The 16,908-nt window shown below is 32.9% G+C and overlaps 5 protein-coding genes across 11 annotated transcripts; 3 read left to right on the plus strand and 2 right to left on the minus strand.

Moving 5' to 3' along the window:
- The first annotated feature begins 9 nt into the window (after positions 1-9).
- Positions 10-4,345, plus strand: LOC123321912 (histone deacetylase 6). Of its 7 annotated transcripts, none has more exons than XM_044909700.1 (12): positions 45-125; positions 444-512; positions 567-796; positions 914-1,100; positions 1,156-1,427; positions 1,484-1,676; positions 1,727-1,786; positions 1,967-2,411; positions 2,467-2,630; positions 2,684-3,000; positions 3,073-3,268; positions 3,321-4,345. In XM_044909700.1, the coding sequence occupies exons 2-12, from the start codon at positions 462-464 to the stop codon at positions 3,816-3,818; spliced, it is 2,613 nt and encodes an 870-aa protein (XP_044765635.1). In that variant the 5' UTR covers positions 45-125; positions 444-461; the 3' UTR covers positions 3,819-4,345. The 7 variants fall into 7 exon arrangements, with proteins under 7 accessions (XP_044765640.1, XP_044765635.1, XP_044765634.1 ...); XM_044909699.1 differs by having other exon boundaries at positions 112-189; positions 248-512; XM_044909698.1 differs by lacking the exon at positions 45-125 and adding an exon at positions 161-281.
- A 107-nt stretch (positions 4,346-4,452) lies between these two features.
- LOC123321915 (synapse-associated protein of 47 kDa) lies at positions 4,453-10,460 on the minus strand. The gene is made up of 8 exons (XM_044909708.1): positions 10,109-10,460; positions 9,708-9,923; positions 9,534-9,613; positions 9,350-9,471; positions 8,962-9,239; positions 7,798-7,931; positions 7,499-7,615; positions 4,453-5,196 (listed from the first exon to the last, which is right to left on the minus strand). Exons 1-8 carry the CDS (start codon positions 10,234-10,236, stop codon positions 5,054-5,056), a joined length of 1,218 nt encoding a protein of 405 aa, XP_044765643.1. The 5' UTR covers positions 10,237-10,460; the 3' UTR covers positions 4,453-5,053.
- A 128-nt stretch (positions 10,461-10,588) lies between these two features.
- LOC123321917 (V-type proton ATPase 21 kDa proteolipid subunit-like) lies at positions 10,589-12,095 on the plus strand. The gene is made up of 6 exons (XM_044909710.1): positions 10,589-10,797; positions 10,878-10,926; positions 11,006-11,089; positions 11,145-11,292; positions 11,348-11,596; positions 11,925-12,095. The coding sequence occupies exons 1-6, from the start codon at positions 10,731-10,733 to the stop codon at positions 11,952-11,954; spliced, it is 627 nt and encodes a 208-aa protein (XP_044765645.1). The 5' UTR covers positions 10,589-10,730; the 3' UTR covers positions 11,955-12,095.
- Positions 12,096-12,141: 46 nt separating this feature from the next.
- On the plus strand, positions 12,142-13,537 carry LOC123321916 (V-type proton ATPase 21 kDa proteolipid subunit-like). Its single transcript, XM_044909709.1, has 6 exons — positions 12,142-12,283; positions 12,339-12,387; positions 12,473-12,556; positions 12,611-12,758; positions 12,814-13,065; positions 13,117-13,537. Exons 1-6 carry the CDS (start codon positions 12,142-12,144, stop codon positions 13,150-13,152), a joined length of 711 nt encoding a protein of 236 aa, XP_044765644.1. The 3' UTR covers positions 13,153-13,537.
- On the minus strand, positions 13,529-16,773 carry LOC123321914 (carnitine O-palmitoyltransferase 2, mitochondrial). Its single transcript, XM_044909707.1, has 7 exons — positions 16,492-16,773; positions 15,356-16,432; positions 14,973-15,166; positions 14,748-14,917; positions 14,235-14,348; positions 13,867-14,171; positions 13,529-13,807 (listed from the first exon to the last, which is right to left on the minus strand). Exons 2-7 carry the CDS (start codon positions 16,417-16,419, stop codon positions 13,675-13,677), a joined length of 1,980 nt encoding a protein of 659 aa, XP_044765642.1. The 5' UTR covers positions 16,420-16,432; positions 16,492-16,773; the 3' UTR covers positions 13,529-13,674.
- Between the last annotated feature and the right edge of the window lie 135 nt (positions 16,774-16,908).

A 16,908-nucleotide genomic window follows, 5' to 3' on the forward strand; every position in this document is an offset into this window, starting at 1 on the left:
ATTGTTGTCTGAGATCAATAAACAAAAAACATACAAATTCCAGACTTTACGTTACATTACAGCACTCAAAAATACCTAATCTGTAGGTAGGCTGTATCATTTGTAGGTGTATGTCAGTGTAGCAGGTGAATATATTTTAATATTTGTTTGTTTTTGGAATTTATCAATGTAGAGTAAACAACATCACAGGTGCAAACAAAAATAATCAAATGTTGCTTGATTAGAGTTCTAATCTTCTGCTTTCCAGTATCTTAATTATCACATTTAACAAATAATTTATGGTAAAGTTTATGAACATGATAATAATTGCATTACTTCAGTTTGGATAGAATGGGTTTTGTTCCATGGATTGGTCGTTCTCAAAGAACTTTGGACTACAAATAATCTCGTTTTCACTTTGAGCTCATGTTCAGTATGTCTTAATTTCAATGTAATAATTTCAGAGAACTAAGAAACGAAAAATGTCTCGACCTACAAGTAGAATTCAGGCAAGGAATAACCATTCCAAAAAAGTAGAACCATTCGACTCTAAATGATTCCGGTATATAACTGTCTCTCTGTTCTAGATAACCCTCAAAGAAATGATGGCTCTGAGAAAGAAACAATTGGAGGATGGAGACCTTCCTATACCCGACAGTGTAGCAGTAGATCCATATGAAATTTGTTACAAATATTTAGAGGACTTTAGAAAAACCACCTTAGTGGGAACTGAAACTGAAGTGATGTGTGATCATAAAAACGACTGGGATGAGAATCACCCTGAAAGTGCTGCTCGCTTATATGAAATCATAAATAGGTGGGTTTAATAAACACCTGTTGGTTATAAGTTACACTTCCTAAGTTCATTATGGACATTCTTTCTTCATCCAATATGTAGTTTTCTGAACAAAGTTTGTAGCTAATGAAATTTCAGGATAGCTACATTGTGTTTACTGACTAGATGTGATGTTCTTCCATTTGAGACTAATTGTCCTCCGAGTGATGTACTATTGATACATTCCAATGACTTGTTTGAAACTTTGAAGCGTGTATCTAAAATTAGAAAAACTGATGAACGTGAGCAAGAGGCAACCAAATATGATGGCGTCTACTTTTCAAGGGTAATTTAAATTGCTTAATGAGTGTTTCACAGTTTTATATGATGTTTCTTCTTAGGATACTTTCAAGGCAGCTATGAGGGCATTGACATGGACGATTAATGTGACAAAACAAGTATGCCAAAACAAATATCATAATGGATTTGCCCTTGTAAGGCCTCCTGGACATCATGCAAGACATGAGGCCTTTGAAGGATATTGCTTTTTCAATAACGTAGCTATAGCAGCAGAAAAATGTTTGAAGGAAAAACTCTGTAAAAAAATTTTAATAGTGGATTTCGATGTGCATCATGGTGATGGAACTCAAGAAGCATTTTATGAAAGGAACGAGTAGGTATTTATTAATATTGGAAAAACCGATTCAATAAATATTTGTTTTTCTATAGTGTCCTCTATTTCTCTATGCATCGTTATGAGAACGGTTTATTTTGGCCAAACCTGAGAGAAGGCAACTTTGATTACATAGGAAAGGATGGGGGCAAAGGTTACAATGTGAATGTACCTATAAATAAAATAGGTGCAAGAGATACAGACTATTTAGCCATTATTTTCAACCTTTTATTGCCTATAGCTTATGAGGTAAGATTGAAAAAACTTTTTAGATAATTATTTTCAATGCTTTCTGTTAGTTTCATCCAGATTTGGTTATGATTTCTGCCGGCTACGATGCAGCTGTTGGTTGCCCAGAGGTGAGTTGTTTTACTTATTTTTATTTGCCATTTTCATGCAGTTCACTTCTGTATCTTATTCCGAGACTGGGCTGTTGATGTTATATTCCAAGAAAACCTAGGCTCAACAAGGATGATTGGAATGAATTTACGCAGATTATAATTGTCATCCATATTTTTGTATGTCAAATCTCTCTCCAGGGCCAAATGCTTCTAACCCCAGGTTTCTACTCCCATATTGTACAACTTCTGTCCGGAATTGCTGATGGACACATAGTAATGGTTCTTGAAGGAGGTTATTTCATTCCCTCCCTTTGTGAAAGCACAGCTATGTCTATTAAAGGGCTGCTCAATGACCCTTGCCCTTTGCTTGAAGAAACTGGTTACGTTCAGCAAAGCATAGTCGAGACTATCAATAACTGCAAAGGAGTGCTTTACAATCATTGGAATTGTTTCTCCGTGGTGCAGAGATTCGAATATATGCCAGAATATAAGATAAATCCACACGAGGAACATATTGTGGCTGTGAAGTATTTTGGTGAGGTCGAAAAACCCCCTTACACAACCAGAGACTATTATCCAGAACATAGTCAGCTAGCCATTGATGATTTTACTTCCTTTATCTCCAGATTCCGTAGTAATGAAGGTAAATTGATCGTGCTATTTTCTGCCAAGTTGCTAAAAATGAAACAACATTTCAGCTAATTATAAAACTTACCAAGGAACTGGATATGCATATGAATCAGTCGTGCTTCTCCATGCCCCAGATAAAAAAGCTCATTCCTATGAAGATCCCGCCAGATTAATGAAAATATTGGATCTGATGGAAGAAAGTCAATTAACGAAACGTTGCATAGAAATCAAGGTGATTTACTTGAATAACTGACATTTTGCGTTGGTACATTTTCGTTTTTCTAGGTACCTAAGGACAGAGACGATTATCAGTATTGTTTAGAAGTTCACAAAGATTATTTTTTGGAAAGGTTCATGTCTAATTCCCTCAAACCATTACATGATCTCTATATCAACAAACATACTGCTAAAGCTGCAATGACCTCTGTTAGTGTGTTACTGACAGTCGTTGATGCCGTTATCACTGAAAAAGTAACGAATGGGGTTGCATTGATTCGGCCACCTGGTCATCACGCAACTGCTGATAAAGCTCAAGGTTTCTGTTTTCTCAATAATGTTGCTATAGCAGCAAAGTACGCTAAACAAAAATATAATGTGCCAAGGTGAGATATCTTCTCTTATTAAAAGTGGAAAAATTATTTATCGATTGATCGCTTATTATATGTATGTTCCAGAATACTTATAGTCGACTTCGATATTCATCATGGGAATGGTACCCAGGATGTATTCTATAACAGTAGTGATGTATTGTATATAAGTATCCACAGATTTGATAATGGTAGTTTCTACCCATTTAATGCATCAGCAGGTGCCAAATTTGTTGGCCATGGGCCTGGAGAAGGTTTTAATGTCAATATTCCATTCAACAATGTAAGTAATCCACCCTCATAATTATTCTATTTTTAAATGCAATTATCTTTAGGAACCAATGGGTAACAGCGAATACTTGGCAGCTTTTTTGAACATTATTCTTCCTATAGCTTATGCATTTAAACCTGAACTGGTGTTAGTTTCTGCTGGGTTTGATGCAGGAATCAACGACCCTCTAGGTGGTTATAACGTGACTCCTGAGATGTATGGACAGTTCATATATCTTCTCAAACCTCTTGCCAGTGGAAAAATTATAGTAGCTTTAGAAGGTGGATATAATGTGAATACCACAGGTTATGGAATGTTGATGTGTATGAAAGCATTGAGAGGGGAGTCAGTTCCAGTACCTGATGATGTTTTTGCTAAATACTTGAATAAAAATGCTGCAGAAACTATAAGAGAAGTTGTTGCTATTCAGCAACAATATTGGCCCAGCTTGAATGTTATGAAACATATCACGAATAAAGTTTTCCACTGTAGATACAACAGAGAATTCAAAGAAGAAATTTATAGTATGGATAAATTTGATGTTACTGATGTTGAATGTTAATTTTAACATGAGAAGAACGGGCAGATTCACCATTTATGTTCAAACATGTTTATTTCTCCAAGGAAAATTGTAAATCATGCAGTCACTTTTCATAACAAATTTTTTCATTGAATTTCCTCTGCTCATGGTGCAAATTTGCCTATTCTTCTATTATTTACATTTTAACTTGTTGACTTACCTTATACATTCCACGGTTCAAAATCTTATTTTGAAATCTTCAGTATTTCTCGTTTTAAATTGTATTAACAAGAAAAAGTGCCTTACGCTTTGAACTGAAATAATGCTTCATCAATATTGACAATACGTAAAATTCAAGGAATTGCTCAAAAAAAAAATTAATTTTACTTTGAAATGCAATATTTTCTACTAGTCAATGTGAACTGATGATTCTAACTATTGGTCAATTTTAAGTGTTGTTGAATTCAAGCTTTTTAACGAACTTGTTTTTCTTGTTACCTAGTCTTGATATTTATCATGTTTTTAATATGTATTATGTTCAATAATAAATATTTTAGTTTAACTCATAACAGCTCTATCTTTTCCTGACTGATGAACTATTTAGTTAGTTCACCATTATAAAATTCCGGATTTTTTTTTCATTCTAATTGAAAAAATGGATGGAAAAAAAACTTGCTCAGGTTTGCTACATTTATTCAACAACTGTAATTATCATAACAATAAGAATACATTTTTGACATGCATTGTACACAAAAACTAGTGCTACTCTGATAATACATCAACTTTCTGAACATAATGTGTGTTTTGAGTCATTTAAATCAAGATACACATAAACTGAATGAAATAAAATGTCCCATCAATATATACATAAATCGAATAAAATACAAAACTGCTACCTATTATGGTACAATGAGACTATCAATAATTAGATTAAATACAGAGGATTATGTACATATATTTATTTATTGAAGCAAAAAGAGAAGATCTTCAATGTTTTTATCATGAGGTACGCCACAAAATTTCCAGGTTTAGACCAAGTGCAGCATAATAAGAGTTTCATGATGATATACAGCAAGTTCAAGAATTCCGTACACATAAACACTGTTCAACTATTTTAAATACATTGAAATGGAGTAATATAGTGACCTAACGAATTCTCGAAAAATACTGCGCATATTAAAAAAAAATGACTAGATTATCCCAATGATATTATGCAATCATAAATTTTCGTTATTGAATTAAAAATAAAGATCTTAGATATCTAGAAACGAAAAATTTTACTTCAAATCTATGCCATCTTGTAGTAACTCGTCCACCTCCTGTTCCCAGTTATCGTTTTTCGAAAATGTCAATTTGTTATTTTCGCTCACAACCTCGTAATCTTGTAGTTCTGCCTCCAATTCCTTCTCCCAATCTTCTTCTATGGTAACAGAAAAGGAGTAAAGAGGACAGGATGAAAAATAAAAATGAAACAAAAAAAAAAATCCGATCAAATGAGAAACCAGCACAACCACCAATAAATTTATGATCCGAATGAATCACAATATGATGGAAAAAAATATTAAGGCACTATTGTCTTAATCTCAAAGCGGAAATTTTCGAAAGTACAAAAACAATAGCTGAACTTATGTAAGATAAACTGATTTAATGGTTGGCGGAAATTTCATTCGATCTAAAAATTGAAAATAAAAAAAAAATGCAACTCTCATTATGACCTCGGAAATGAGCCTGAGAAATTGATTTGCGAAAAGCGAAGAAAATATTCCTCCTTGAAACAGAAAGCTCAAATCCAGTAAAACATTTCAAACTTATTTCAGCAATAGTTTCCTGTTTGATATCACGTCACACCAAATAAAATTTGTACTAAAATTTATCTTTTTCCCTTCACTATCTATTATTACTCTTTATTTATGTATTGTCACTCGTCAATTCACCAACGCCGATCCTGTTCACAAAATTCGAATTTAATTACATTCTACTGACTGATCTTCACAAGGCAAACTTCTGCAAACAAATTAAAATAATGGAAATGCGAAAAAACTGTACAGGCCTTGTCGTTACGACGCTAATTTAATTTATTTTCGCACCGTATTAAATTTGAATGTAATAATTGTTTTCTAAACTTTTTCACCAAGGCTTGACGAATAATGAAATTTTCATTAAACCTCACATTCAAGGTACTAAGACTAAAAGTAATCAAAGAGGCCATTACTGAGTTTATTGACTGATTGTTAGGTCGTTTATTTGTTGTTTTGCCTTAAAAGAATAAATGTGCCGCTTATCCATTTATAATTAACAAGAATTTCGAGTTTGAGGCTAAGGAATGAATGAAATGATTCTTAATACTTAGTGCTAAGCCTACAGTGAACGGAAAAAATAATCGATGCTCGCGATTATTACTGAGTTGTTTCAAGAATGAGTAGAGCGCAAAAAATCAATAAGTTTTGCTAGAAAAACGAACTTTCAGATCGTTGAAGTCAAGTAAAGATATTCAATGTAATATAACATATTGCCCTGAAATAATAACAGATGGTTTTTACTGTGAAAAGTGATTTAGCACTCTGAACTTGTACATTCTAAGCGCTGTATTAGTGCATATGGCGCCAATCATTTTAGATCGGGATTTTTTCAATCAAAAAACGAACAAAAACTTATGAAAGTGGTATGAAGGATTAAGCTACAAAATTTTAGTAAAATACTAATTTCTTATCCATCGATCGAATTTATATTATCTTTATTGTTTTGTTATTGTTTTATTCAATAAATTTTTAGTTATTCACACTTAGTCAATCCCTACTTCAATAAATGCTAATATATAGTGACATCAAATGTAAATTACATCTTTGTTTCATGTGAACCCAAACTGCAAAGGAATTCACAAGAAATACGAATTATTATTCTCAACAAACAATAAGTTGATTATGTTTTATGACACTAAAAATGATTTTTCATGAACCATGTACCTATTGACCATAATTCAGAATATAAGACCTCGAGTCTATTTTATACGGAAATTGAGTTCCATTTTGTTTTGAATACAAGAGAAAGCTAATGTCTCTTAAGATTCATCATCAATCAAAACAGTTAAAATTTGTTCATATGATGAACTCTTTAACTGAGTAGATTTTTTGTATTATATCTTTCTTTGTAACGAACAATACAGCTACAACAAAACACTTTCAGTCAAATATTATATTCTAAAAACAAAACAAAAAGAAATAAATTCAAATTAATAAAATTTATAGGAAGGTTGAATAGTTATGAGGGACAATGGGATGAGTTGTTAACAGATTGGAAGCCAAGTTGATTGACCACGATCTCCCTAAGCTGAGGAAAATCAAACAGGAAACTAAGAACAAGACCTTAAAACACAATCTTGCCATCAAATTCTACTGAAAAACGAACAACATACTGCTCACTACTGATCAACACTACAACATGCAATGTTACCTTTATTAGTCCTCAAAATTCACCACTAGAAAAAAATGCAAAGAAAATAATTTCAAATTGATTTAAGATGAATTAGTGTCTAAATCTGGAAGAAAAATCACAATTTTTTCCAATAATATATCGACACTGTAAGGAAAACTCAAAAAATAAAGTTCAAAATTATTTTCATGACATAAATTCACTGAAGGTTAAAAAAGATATAATGAATGTTATTTGTGTTAGTAACAAACAAAATTTTTAGGCAATATTTATGTTTAATTGGATGAACTCACCTTTAGGTTTTGTTCCCATATTCAATTTTTTCATGCCTTCTTCAACCTCAGCAAGCACTTCCTGGTCAGTCCTTAATGTGTCTGATACAAATTCATGCCTTTCATTTGCACTATTGACTATAACGAAAAAAAAGAAGCAACACAAATGAATAATATTATAATAATTTTTTTTCATATATTCTACTCGCCAAATAATTTTTGGGCATACTGCAGAAATTGACTGGCACTTAACAACTCAAAATTAATCAGTTTCAGGCCTAAATTTCAGCATGCACTTATCGAACTGTATACACTCTTACCTAAGTTTGGATCAGAAGAAGTTTCTGTTACATATTTACTTTCCCCATCTTTTGATATGAATGACATCTCATTAGCCTGACAAATAAGACTAACACGATAGAAGTAATTCCTCCAGAAGTTCTCTTCAGAAATTCTGAAACATTGAAAAATGGATAAAAATTTTTGGTGGAAATTTTTTGAGGCCATTTTAGTTGTTTTTTTTTCATTTCTGAAGGTCACTAGGTTTCTTATAACTCTTGCAAAATATTTCCCAACGCAATAATTTATATGAACGTTTTGGATCTATTCTGATCAAAATAATAAGACTCGAACTGCATTTTCCTCACTTTTACTAACTTTAGTTCCTTTTCTTTGCATCATTACATTTCAAAAATTGGAAACAATTTTGCCCCACAAATAATTTTGAAACAATATGAAAGAAAATAAATTTTTTAAACATCATACTCCTGCCTCTCAATAAATCAAAATCTGCAGAATTATTTTCTTTTAAGTTCCTCAATCAGAAATTTCACATATATTATTTTCTAGAAAAATGCAGGCACCTCCTAGAATATACTTCAATCATTGAGTAATAACCCCTCAAAGCTTCAATCAATATTCAACAAATAAGAGAATATTAAATATTTCAAATCCATTATTTTCTGTTAGAAATATACAGTATACTGTGAGAAATATACAGTAATACTGTGCCAGTATTCAAAACAAACTGATATTGTTGTGGATTTGAATGGGACTTTCTATAAATAAAAATGTTCTGGACTAATGAAAACAAGTACTTTAGATAAAAAAAAAATTTATTGCGCTCTAAACAAAAGAAATAATTGAATAAGAAAAATAAAGACAAGAAAAGTACAAAATATAGTATTCAGAAACAAAATCAAGGAATAAATAAATATAATAATTTCACAAATAAAGGAGGCATAACAAAATAAATCAGTCATAATACACCCTAGCTCAAATATATGAGTGACATGTCCTTTCAACTCATAAAAAATATGTAGCCGATTTTGGGCCTTATATCGAAATAACATAAATTTTTTTCATTTACTCCCTTCAAATTGAAACAGTGGTGTTTTTCTTCAATCACTGTTCTACAGAATTCTCTTTTTCAAACATACTCATGTTTCAGTTATCAACTGGGTCATTATTATTGATCAACTTACACTTTAGGCACAAGTTCATAGCGCATCTGTTCTAAATTGGGGTCCTGTTCCATAATAGCCATAGCTATTGGATAGGATACTTCATAATCAAACTGGAAATCAACTCCAGCAGGAGGACTACGTATAAAACTTCTTCGGTCAGTAGATAGACTAAGACATTCCTCTTTCAAAGCTTCCTCGTTCTGGCATCCTGCCCATGGAGGTAGAGCTGTTGCCGAATTTCCAACTTGGCTTTTCATGAAAGCTTCTTGCTCTTTGTTGAATTCACCAAGAATACTCTGGAAAATATTTTTCCTTTTATTCAAGAATTAGGAAATTCATACTTGAGCAGCTATTTAAAAACCCAGAATGGAATGAAAAAATTTGAATCAAACCACAAGTTGCTCACATTTTTTTCAACTGTTTCCTTGATCTTTGCTGCAGATTCAGTAACAGTTTTACCCGCTTTATTCACAGCTGAGTAGAGGAAGCTCCCAAAAGATTTAGCACCAGCCAAAGCTTTACTCTGAACTGAAATATTTCCAACAATAAACATCAAAAACCATAAATTCAAATTTATATGTTGTTCTTACCGTTTCCAAACTGGCCTTCTTTTTCATCAGTTGGAGTTTCGGCATTAGAACCTGGTCCTGAGTCGGCTCCTCCAGTAGCACTGAAGAATTTAAAATTGAATTTAATGGACGAGTTCAGAAACCAAAACGTTATAAGAGTTTCTGAGTTTGTTCATTGAAGATTAAATATTTTACCTTGAATTATCATCATCGTCTTTAGGAGGTTTAACCGTTTGTTCCGTAGACACCATATTATTCTGTTCAACCTGTTCTTCTGGAATTTCTTGAGGAGTTTGTTCTTCCCCCTTTCTCAATTTAGGGATACTGGACCCTATCCAACCCCCAATGCCTTGAATTTGACCTTTTACATTCGTTAACATATCTAATTTGCTTCCAGTTTGTTTGGTAGGACTGAAAAATTATAGAAGTATCTTTTGAATATATGAAATCAAGAAATATTCTAGCATTAAATTCAAGAGATGTATTACACTTGTTCGTTTATTGATATTAATCCCGAATACATTCCCTATGCAATGTCATGTTCGTGCAATATTTATTGAACAAGGGATCAATAAAAAGTAGGTCAAATACCTTACCTCATATCTTTTTTCTCATAATCTGCTATCGCATTATTATCTTCAGTTGGGGTAGGAACTTTTTCTTCGTTGTCACCTCTAGCAGCCCCCATCCAAGAAGAAACTTGGTTTGTAATTCCATGGAACATCGTTCAATAAATGGTTTTTTCAACTTGACACCACAACTTCACGCAGATGTATTCAGCGTTCTATCGGACAATTATCAATAAAAATTTCCCAACGTATTTTTGACTCCCTTTATGAGTTTTGCACTATATTATCAATATTCAATGGTAGTCTTCTAATCTACTCTTTCCGTGAAACATTAAACGCAGATATAACAAGAATTTTTGCGCAAATCGAGGGGACGAATTGAGTTTTGTCGATTGATATAAATTGCATATGACGCAGTCGCAGAGAACTTGCTTTTAGAACGCAAGTAACAAGCAGTTCAAAAACAAAAATATCATAGACTCATCAAGCTATACTCTGTGATTCTCCAAGGAGATGTTCTGTGGAGAACCCCTCCAAATGTGGTCCACTTTTTAATTTTGACGTTTCAAAATCAAACAGCAGTGGTCACGAGTTCATGAAAACTTCTAACATTCGGAATTATTTAGTTCATTAATTAAAAAAAAATAAAATGCAGTTAAGATACGCCCTACTTTCTACATTCAGCATACTGACCACGTCTGTCTTAACTATTTTAGGTGAGATCTTAAAAAAGTGTCGAATTAGGTGTGTTTTGTTAAGCATGTGATATTCCTTGAACACTTGTTTTTTGTTCTAGTACTATATTATGTTCTAAGTGGTAAAGGAGAACAGATAAGCTTTGCATGGTAAGATATTATGATATTTTCCCATGAAAATCAAACCCTCTGTTAGTAGGTTTAGTGCTGGAACTCATTTCATTTTCAGGTTCCTCACAGAAACATCCCCCTATATGTGGGGCGCTATAGGTATCGGATTGTCAGTCGCATTATCTGTTGTTGGGGCTGCAATGTAAGTAAAAGATCAATCAGAGTTTCAGGAATATGAGAGATGATTGTGGTTTCAGGGGTATTCACACAACAGGAGTTAGTATTGTAGGAGCAGGAGTTAAAGCTCCTAGGATAAAAACTAAGAATTTAATTTCTATAATTTTTTGCGAGGCTGTTGCCATTTATGGTCTGATTTTAGCTATTGTGTTATCAAGTAATTTCATCGTAAGTACTGGCAAATCTAATAAGATAATCTATTTACAAATTGCTGAAATCGTAGGAAATGACGCAGAAAACCTGGGATGATGAAGCATTGAGGGCCAAGAATATAATTGCTGCCCATATAATATTTGGAGCAGGTTTGACTGTTGGCTTTGTTAACTTATTCTGTGGACTTTGTGTAGGTATTGTCGGATCTGGGGCTGCAATTGCTGATGCTGCCAATGCTTCACTTTTTGTTAAAATTCTAATCATCGAGATTTTCGGCAGTGCTATCGGTCTATTTGGTCTGATTGTTGGTATTTATTTGGTGAGTAAATGAAATATGTATAAATAAAAATATTTATCAACAGGAATTGAGAAACTCGCAACTGAAATAAGTTTGTGATACCTCCATAGATTCCCTTAATAAACAGATTTTATGTGAGTTATTGATTCATTTGAACCTGTTTTATGGTGAAAATTTCATTCTGTGTATCTATATTTTATGTTATGCTGAGCAATTTATGAATGACACTTTTGATCAGCTATTTGATAATGAAAACATGTCCCCTGCCCAAGAATCAACAATTTGATTGTTTATCTATATCTATACTATTGAAAGTAATTTTCTTCACTTTCATTATGTTTTTTTTCAGACATCTAAAGGGTCCATGGGCAACAATTAATAATTACCCGTTTGTAAATTTTTGTTAATAGAGAACTATTATAGCTTTATTATAATTTTGAATGTGTAGTCACTGATTCCACTTATTGTATAATACAATATTGTAAAGTTACAAGTTGCCAATAAAGTATTTTAAATTTAACACCCCTTCTGTGTACCTATGAGAAAATCAATACTTTGAAACCCTCATGGAACCACAGAATGTTGCTTGTGAATTAATCTTCTGGCTTCTGATAGTAGGATTAAGAAAGTCAGTGAATGAAGTCAAGATGAGAAAAATACTAATTTTTACTTTTTTAATACTCCTTTCTTGTTCTGTTGTGTTTATAGGTGAGTTAATTGATAATCTTAATATTGAAAATTCTCAAGTTGTTATGATTTTTAGGTTTGTATCATGTTCTTACTGGTAAAGGAGAAAGGCTTAGTATTGGATGGTGAGTATAGCTGAAAATAATCCTCATTTTACATTCCTGAAAGTTTTGAATACCGAAATGTGTATTTGAAACCATATTCTCATAGGTTCTTGGAGAACACATCACCACATATGTGGGCAGCTATCGGAATTGGATTATCGGTAGCTTTGTCAGTGGTTGGTGCTGCCGTGTAAGTTAGATGGATTGAAAATACTAGTTGAAGCTTCAACCATTTTATTTTCAGGGGAATTCACACAACCGGTGTGAGCATTATTGGAGGGGGTGTGAAAGCTCCTAGAATAAAAACAAAAAATTTAATATCTGTTATTTTCTGTGAAGCTGTTGCCATTTACGGGCTTATTATAGCAATAGTCCTCTCTGGATATTTAGAGGTGGGACAGTCCCTCTCGAAACCATCTCTATAATTGCAATTCTTGTATTTTTTAGGATTTTACTTACGAACTAGTTTTGAACAATGAAGTTTTAAAAACCCGGAACTGGATGTCCGGTTATTTGATGTTTGGGGCTGGAACAACAGTTGGACTTGTAAATTTGGTCTGTGGCATGGCAGTGGGAATAACTGGGTCTGGTGCTGCCCTAGCAGATGCTGCAGATTCTTCATTGTTTGTCAAAATACTAATAATAGAAATATTTGGCAGTGCTATAGGTTTGTTTGGATTGATTGTAGGCATTTATATGGTGAGTCCGCTATCACCACATAGAAGTGTGTCCTGATTTTTATTATTTTAGGTTTCGAAGGTATCTATGGGTAACAAACTGTACTGAAGAGATTATCCAGTAAAAGTAATAAAGCAAATAGTTATAAATGGAATTAAATTTTTTTTTTTTTATCTGGGAGGAAATGTTTTTGTCTGTGATCTATATTTTATCGTTCACTCTTGAGTAATTTGAGATATTAGTTATTTGGAGTGACACTTTGTTTACGATTGATGAATTTTCCAGATATTTGATTACTTATTACACATATCGTTATATTCTACATATCCTTACTTTTATTGAAGGTTTTATTAACGGTAAATCACCCGTTAGTGAGTGCAATATTTATCGAGAAGTATACCATTGTTAAAAATTAACTTTGATGTTAAATATAGGATAATAGTTTCATACACATTAATAATATTTATTGGAAATTAAAGTCAACTTTCAGCTTCAATGTATTTTATTAAAAAAAAAATATACATTTTCCTTTTGTATAAAATAAATCCTTTTTCCCCCCAAGAAGCGCTTAAAAATAATAAGGCACTATTTTCCTGTTCCCATATCAAAATATACAACAATCCCCCCGCTTCATCTTTTATGATTCAAAACCTTAAGTATATCTTCAAGGGATGATTTTAGCGCTTCTATAAAACCTTTTCCATTGGCAGTTGCAAGATAATTTGTAACTATAGCACCACATGCGTCATCCAGAATCATGTATCTACAAAGATAAACGCGGTTAATCAAAATTTGCGTTTAGAAATTTGCAAACTGACTCACCCAACACCTAACCCATCTTTTACCACAGGGCCAAACCCACCAGCCATGACAGCCGGGGAATTCAAAGTGCTTGTTGAAAGAATATTGTGATTCATCATTGTATACTCAGGATCGTGGAAAATATTACAGTCCAACTTATTTTTAGCAGCGAAATGCTTCAGAGCAAATAAATGCCTATCAAAACCCTGTCCCATTGCAGCCTCTTTCGTCAATTGACTATGATATTGCGAGCATTTCGCAAGCATTTGTTTCAGCTCTTGCGGACTTGCTTTCGACAACTTTGAGTTGAGAGCTAGAGCCATATCCTGAAAATTATTGAAATTTTCTTATCGAACATGTATTCGAAATGGATCATTTTTTAAACCTACTTTGGTGGCTACTGTACAAGGTCTGATTGTTTCAGTTCGGCCATGTTTGAATGCAGCAGTGCTGCAAGATTCGTATGATGGTACAAATTTTCCAGTCAGTTTGTGATAAGCAACCTGAAATGGGAGGATTTGTACTTGTACTAATTTTCACATGTCAATGGTTTTTTAATGATTTTTTTCAATAATAGTTGTTAACACAAAGAAAATTCTACCGAAACCTTAAAATTATAATTCAAAATGATGGAAATTGCTCAATTAATCCTACAATTTTCTATTATTTTTGATTAACAAGGTCAAGTTTGATATACATACTTCCTAAAAGGTTTTTTAACTCTTCATCAATACTGTTAATTATCAAACAAATAAATATCGTTGTTAACATCGACTTTTTAGTTTCCCTATCAAGTTTTAAATCACTTTTGTTGTGAATATTTTATAGCGCCATATATTGCTTTTTCGACGACAATTACCTCAATCAGTCCTACAATAAATACATATAATTGATTGTCTCACCTGAAAGGATAATTGCATCACTGCGTCGGGACTGACACTCTCCCTTTTGCATACATTTTTACCAATACCATCGAATATCAAATAATTGACATCTAATGACGAACATAAGTTCTTATAATTCGTCATTGCTTTATGAATCTCATTCTTTAAATTGTCACTAAGATTGAGTTCTGAAATAGTAGATTATGAATGTTCGTTTCGGTATTGATATGCATAGCAATGTACCCAGTCGAATCAGTTCAGTATTGTTTTCGTGAACTATTTTCGTATCTTTATTAACTTGTGGTTTTTCTTTTGTGTCCTTGTATATTTCTTGCATGTATCGAAGAACGGCAACTCCATCACCCCAGGCGTGTTCGAAATTAACTCCTGAGTAACCATCTTTTGTGACGATTAAAGAAAATGATTTGTCAAACCATCTAGAATGCCAAATATGAAGATAATATAATATGAGAAATAAGCATTTCTCAAAAATTTTCCTACTGTTGTTTTTTTATTTTTTCTTGAATCCAATTTATTTACTGATTTGGAAATTTTTTGTAGGACTCAATTCTAGGACAACCCGACTGAAAATTCAGCTGAATTAAGTAATGAACAGAAAGAGTTACCTATTGGTTGCGTCAGCATGAAGAAATTGTCTTGTAGTCCTAACAGGGTCTCCTAACACCTCTTCATTATCCAAACAGACATGGAAAAGTGCAGTATCAATCAATTTAATTTTACTCTCATTTCCTGCATCGATTAACTCGTGCCTAATTGTGGCCCATTTATCTCTGTTCAAGGTAGTTAAAGGTCCTATTGGATATTCAGCTTCAGTCACATTGTCGTTTAGTATAGCTTGCAATCTTGCTAGTATTACATCTGCAGGCAGAATACTATTTGTATCCGACAATACATTAACCACGTAAAAATGTCCTTTGTGTTGGACTGTTATATGCGAACTGTTGGCTTGGGAAACCAGCCTGTCCTTATCTGTCTCTGGAATCCTTGTCGATTTGAAAAGACTAGAATATTGGCTCATATCTAGAGGATACGCGTTGAACATGTAGGCACCATACCAAGAAAATGCCTCTGGTAATTTACTACATATATTTCGGAAACGAGCTGTATCACTCTTTTTGGGATATAGATGGAACACTTCGGGTTCTAAAATATTAGCCTCGAGAGATTTGTAAAACCTCAGAGAACTTATAACTAGATTAGTCGTTTTCACAAGTTGATCGTTCATATCCTTATTTGGGTCATTGTGTAAAACAAGTATGGGATTGTAATTTAGCGGTAAAGGTTGTCTATCCCTCAAATACATATCGAACCACATTTCGGATATGTAACTTGTATGCTTGTTCGCTCTGTCATATTCTTGCAGATATTTCTGTAGCTGTTGACCAGTTGAGGCGCAAAACCTCTTAACATTAAATTCTGTTTTCCTGAATGATTCATCAATTAATAAAGGTCTTTGTGCTGCTAGATATCTATCACAGGTGGCGCTCAGTTTAGGGATAGGTAGACGTGGTAATGATTTTTGGAAGTGTAATGTAGGTATCTTACTGAATTGTAAATACTGATAATCTTTGTCTGAGGATTTTTCACTCAATTGAAGTGCGCAAATCTTCTGACGTGCAGTTTTGTTTTTTAGTATAAGATGAACGTTTTTTCGAGACAGTAGAGACATTTTTGATGGTACTCTGTAATGAATTGCTTTTGTTGTTTTAGGTGGAACTGATAAAAAGGACTATATACTCACAATATTGCTACTCTCCTTATATTTACACTAACAATCCTAGGGAATACTACTTCTGACTAATATGTTATTGATCAACTATTCATATCATTCTAGAAATGTTGTATAAAACAGAAAAATGATGAGTAAGTGAAAATTTCCAGTTCAATGTAGTGTAATGGTTATCCATATATATATTCTAAATGATCACGTAATCTGAAAAAACGGGATAACTTCCGCATCACTTGAAGAAATTTACGTGACTATTCACTTTGCCGTGCCCAGATGTTGTTTGTATTGTGTGTTGACGTACTAGTACCAGATAGAGACTACTACTAATAGACGTACTAGACCTACTAATATATTCTTAGGTCTATGAACCCAATTTACTTCAATTTAAGTTACACGAACCAATATGGATATGGGAATATTGAAAATATA

The sequence above is a fragment of the Coccinella septempunctata genome, chromosome X, assembly GCF_907165205.1.
Source record: "Coccinella septempunctata chromosome X, icCocSept1.1, whole genome shotgun sequence".
In the NCBI taxonomy this organism is placed as follows: Eukaryota; Metazoa; Arthropoda; class Insecta; order Coleoptera; family Coccinellidae; genus Coccinella; species Coccinella septempunctata.

Coding starts and splice junctions, on each gene's coding strand:
- LOC123321912 (XM_044909698.1), top strand. Junction 2,412..2,466: donor CAGATTCCGTAGTAATGAAG/GTAAATTGATCG, acceptor ACAACATTTCAG/CTAATTATAAAACTTACCAA. Junction 3,269..3,320: donor TCAATATTCCATTCAACAAT/GTAAGTAATCCA, acceptor AATTATCTTTAG/GAACCAATGGGTAACAGCGA.
- LOC123321915 (XM_044909708.1), bottom strand. CDS start 10,236: ATGTTCCATGGAATTACAAACCAAGTTTCTTCTTGGATGGGGGCTGCT. Junction 9,614..9,707: donor GACGATGATGATAATTCAAG/GTAAAATATTTA, acceptor TAAATTCTTCAG/TGCTACTGGAGGAGCCGACT. Junction 7,616..7,797: donor TTCTTCTGATCCAAACTTAG/GTAAGAGTGTAT, acceptor TTTTCGTTATAG/TCAATAGTGCAAATGAAAGG.
- LOC123321917 (XM_044909710.1), top strand. CDS start 10,731: ATGCAGTTAAGATACGCCCTACTTTCTACATTCAGCATACTGACCACG. Junction 10,798..10,877: donor GTCTGTCTTAACTATTTTAG/GTGAGATCTTAA, acceptor TTTTTGTTCTAG/TACTATATTATGTTCTAAGT. Junction 10,927..11,005: donor GAACAGATAAGCTTTGCATG/GTAAGATATTAT, acceptor TTTCATTTTCAG/GTTCCTCACAGAAACATCCC.
- LOC123321916 (XM_044909709.1), top strand. CDS start 12,142: ATGGAACCACAGAATGTTGCTTGTGAATTAATCTTCTGGCTTCTGATA. Junction 12,557..12,610: donor TCAGTGGTTGGTGCTGCCGT/GTAAGTTAGATG, acceptor TTTTATTTTCAG/GGGAATTCACACAACCGGTG. Junction 13,066..13,116: donor TGATTGTAGGCATTTATATG/GTGAGTCCGCTA, acceptor TTATTATTTTAG/GTTTCGAAGGTATCTATGGG.
- LOC123321914 (XM_044909707.1), bottom strand. CDS start 16,419: ATGTCTCTACTGTCTCGAAAAAACGTTCATCTTATACTAAAAAACAAA. Junction 15,167..15,355: donor CATGCTGACGCAACCAATAG/GTAACTCTTTCT, acceptor TTGGCATTCTAG/ATGGTTTGACAAATCATTTT. Junction 14,918..14,972: donor TACTGAACTGATTCGACTGG/GTACATTGCTAT, acceptor CTACTATTTCAG/AACTCAATCTTAGTGACAAT.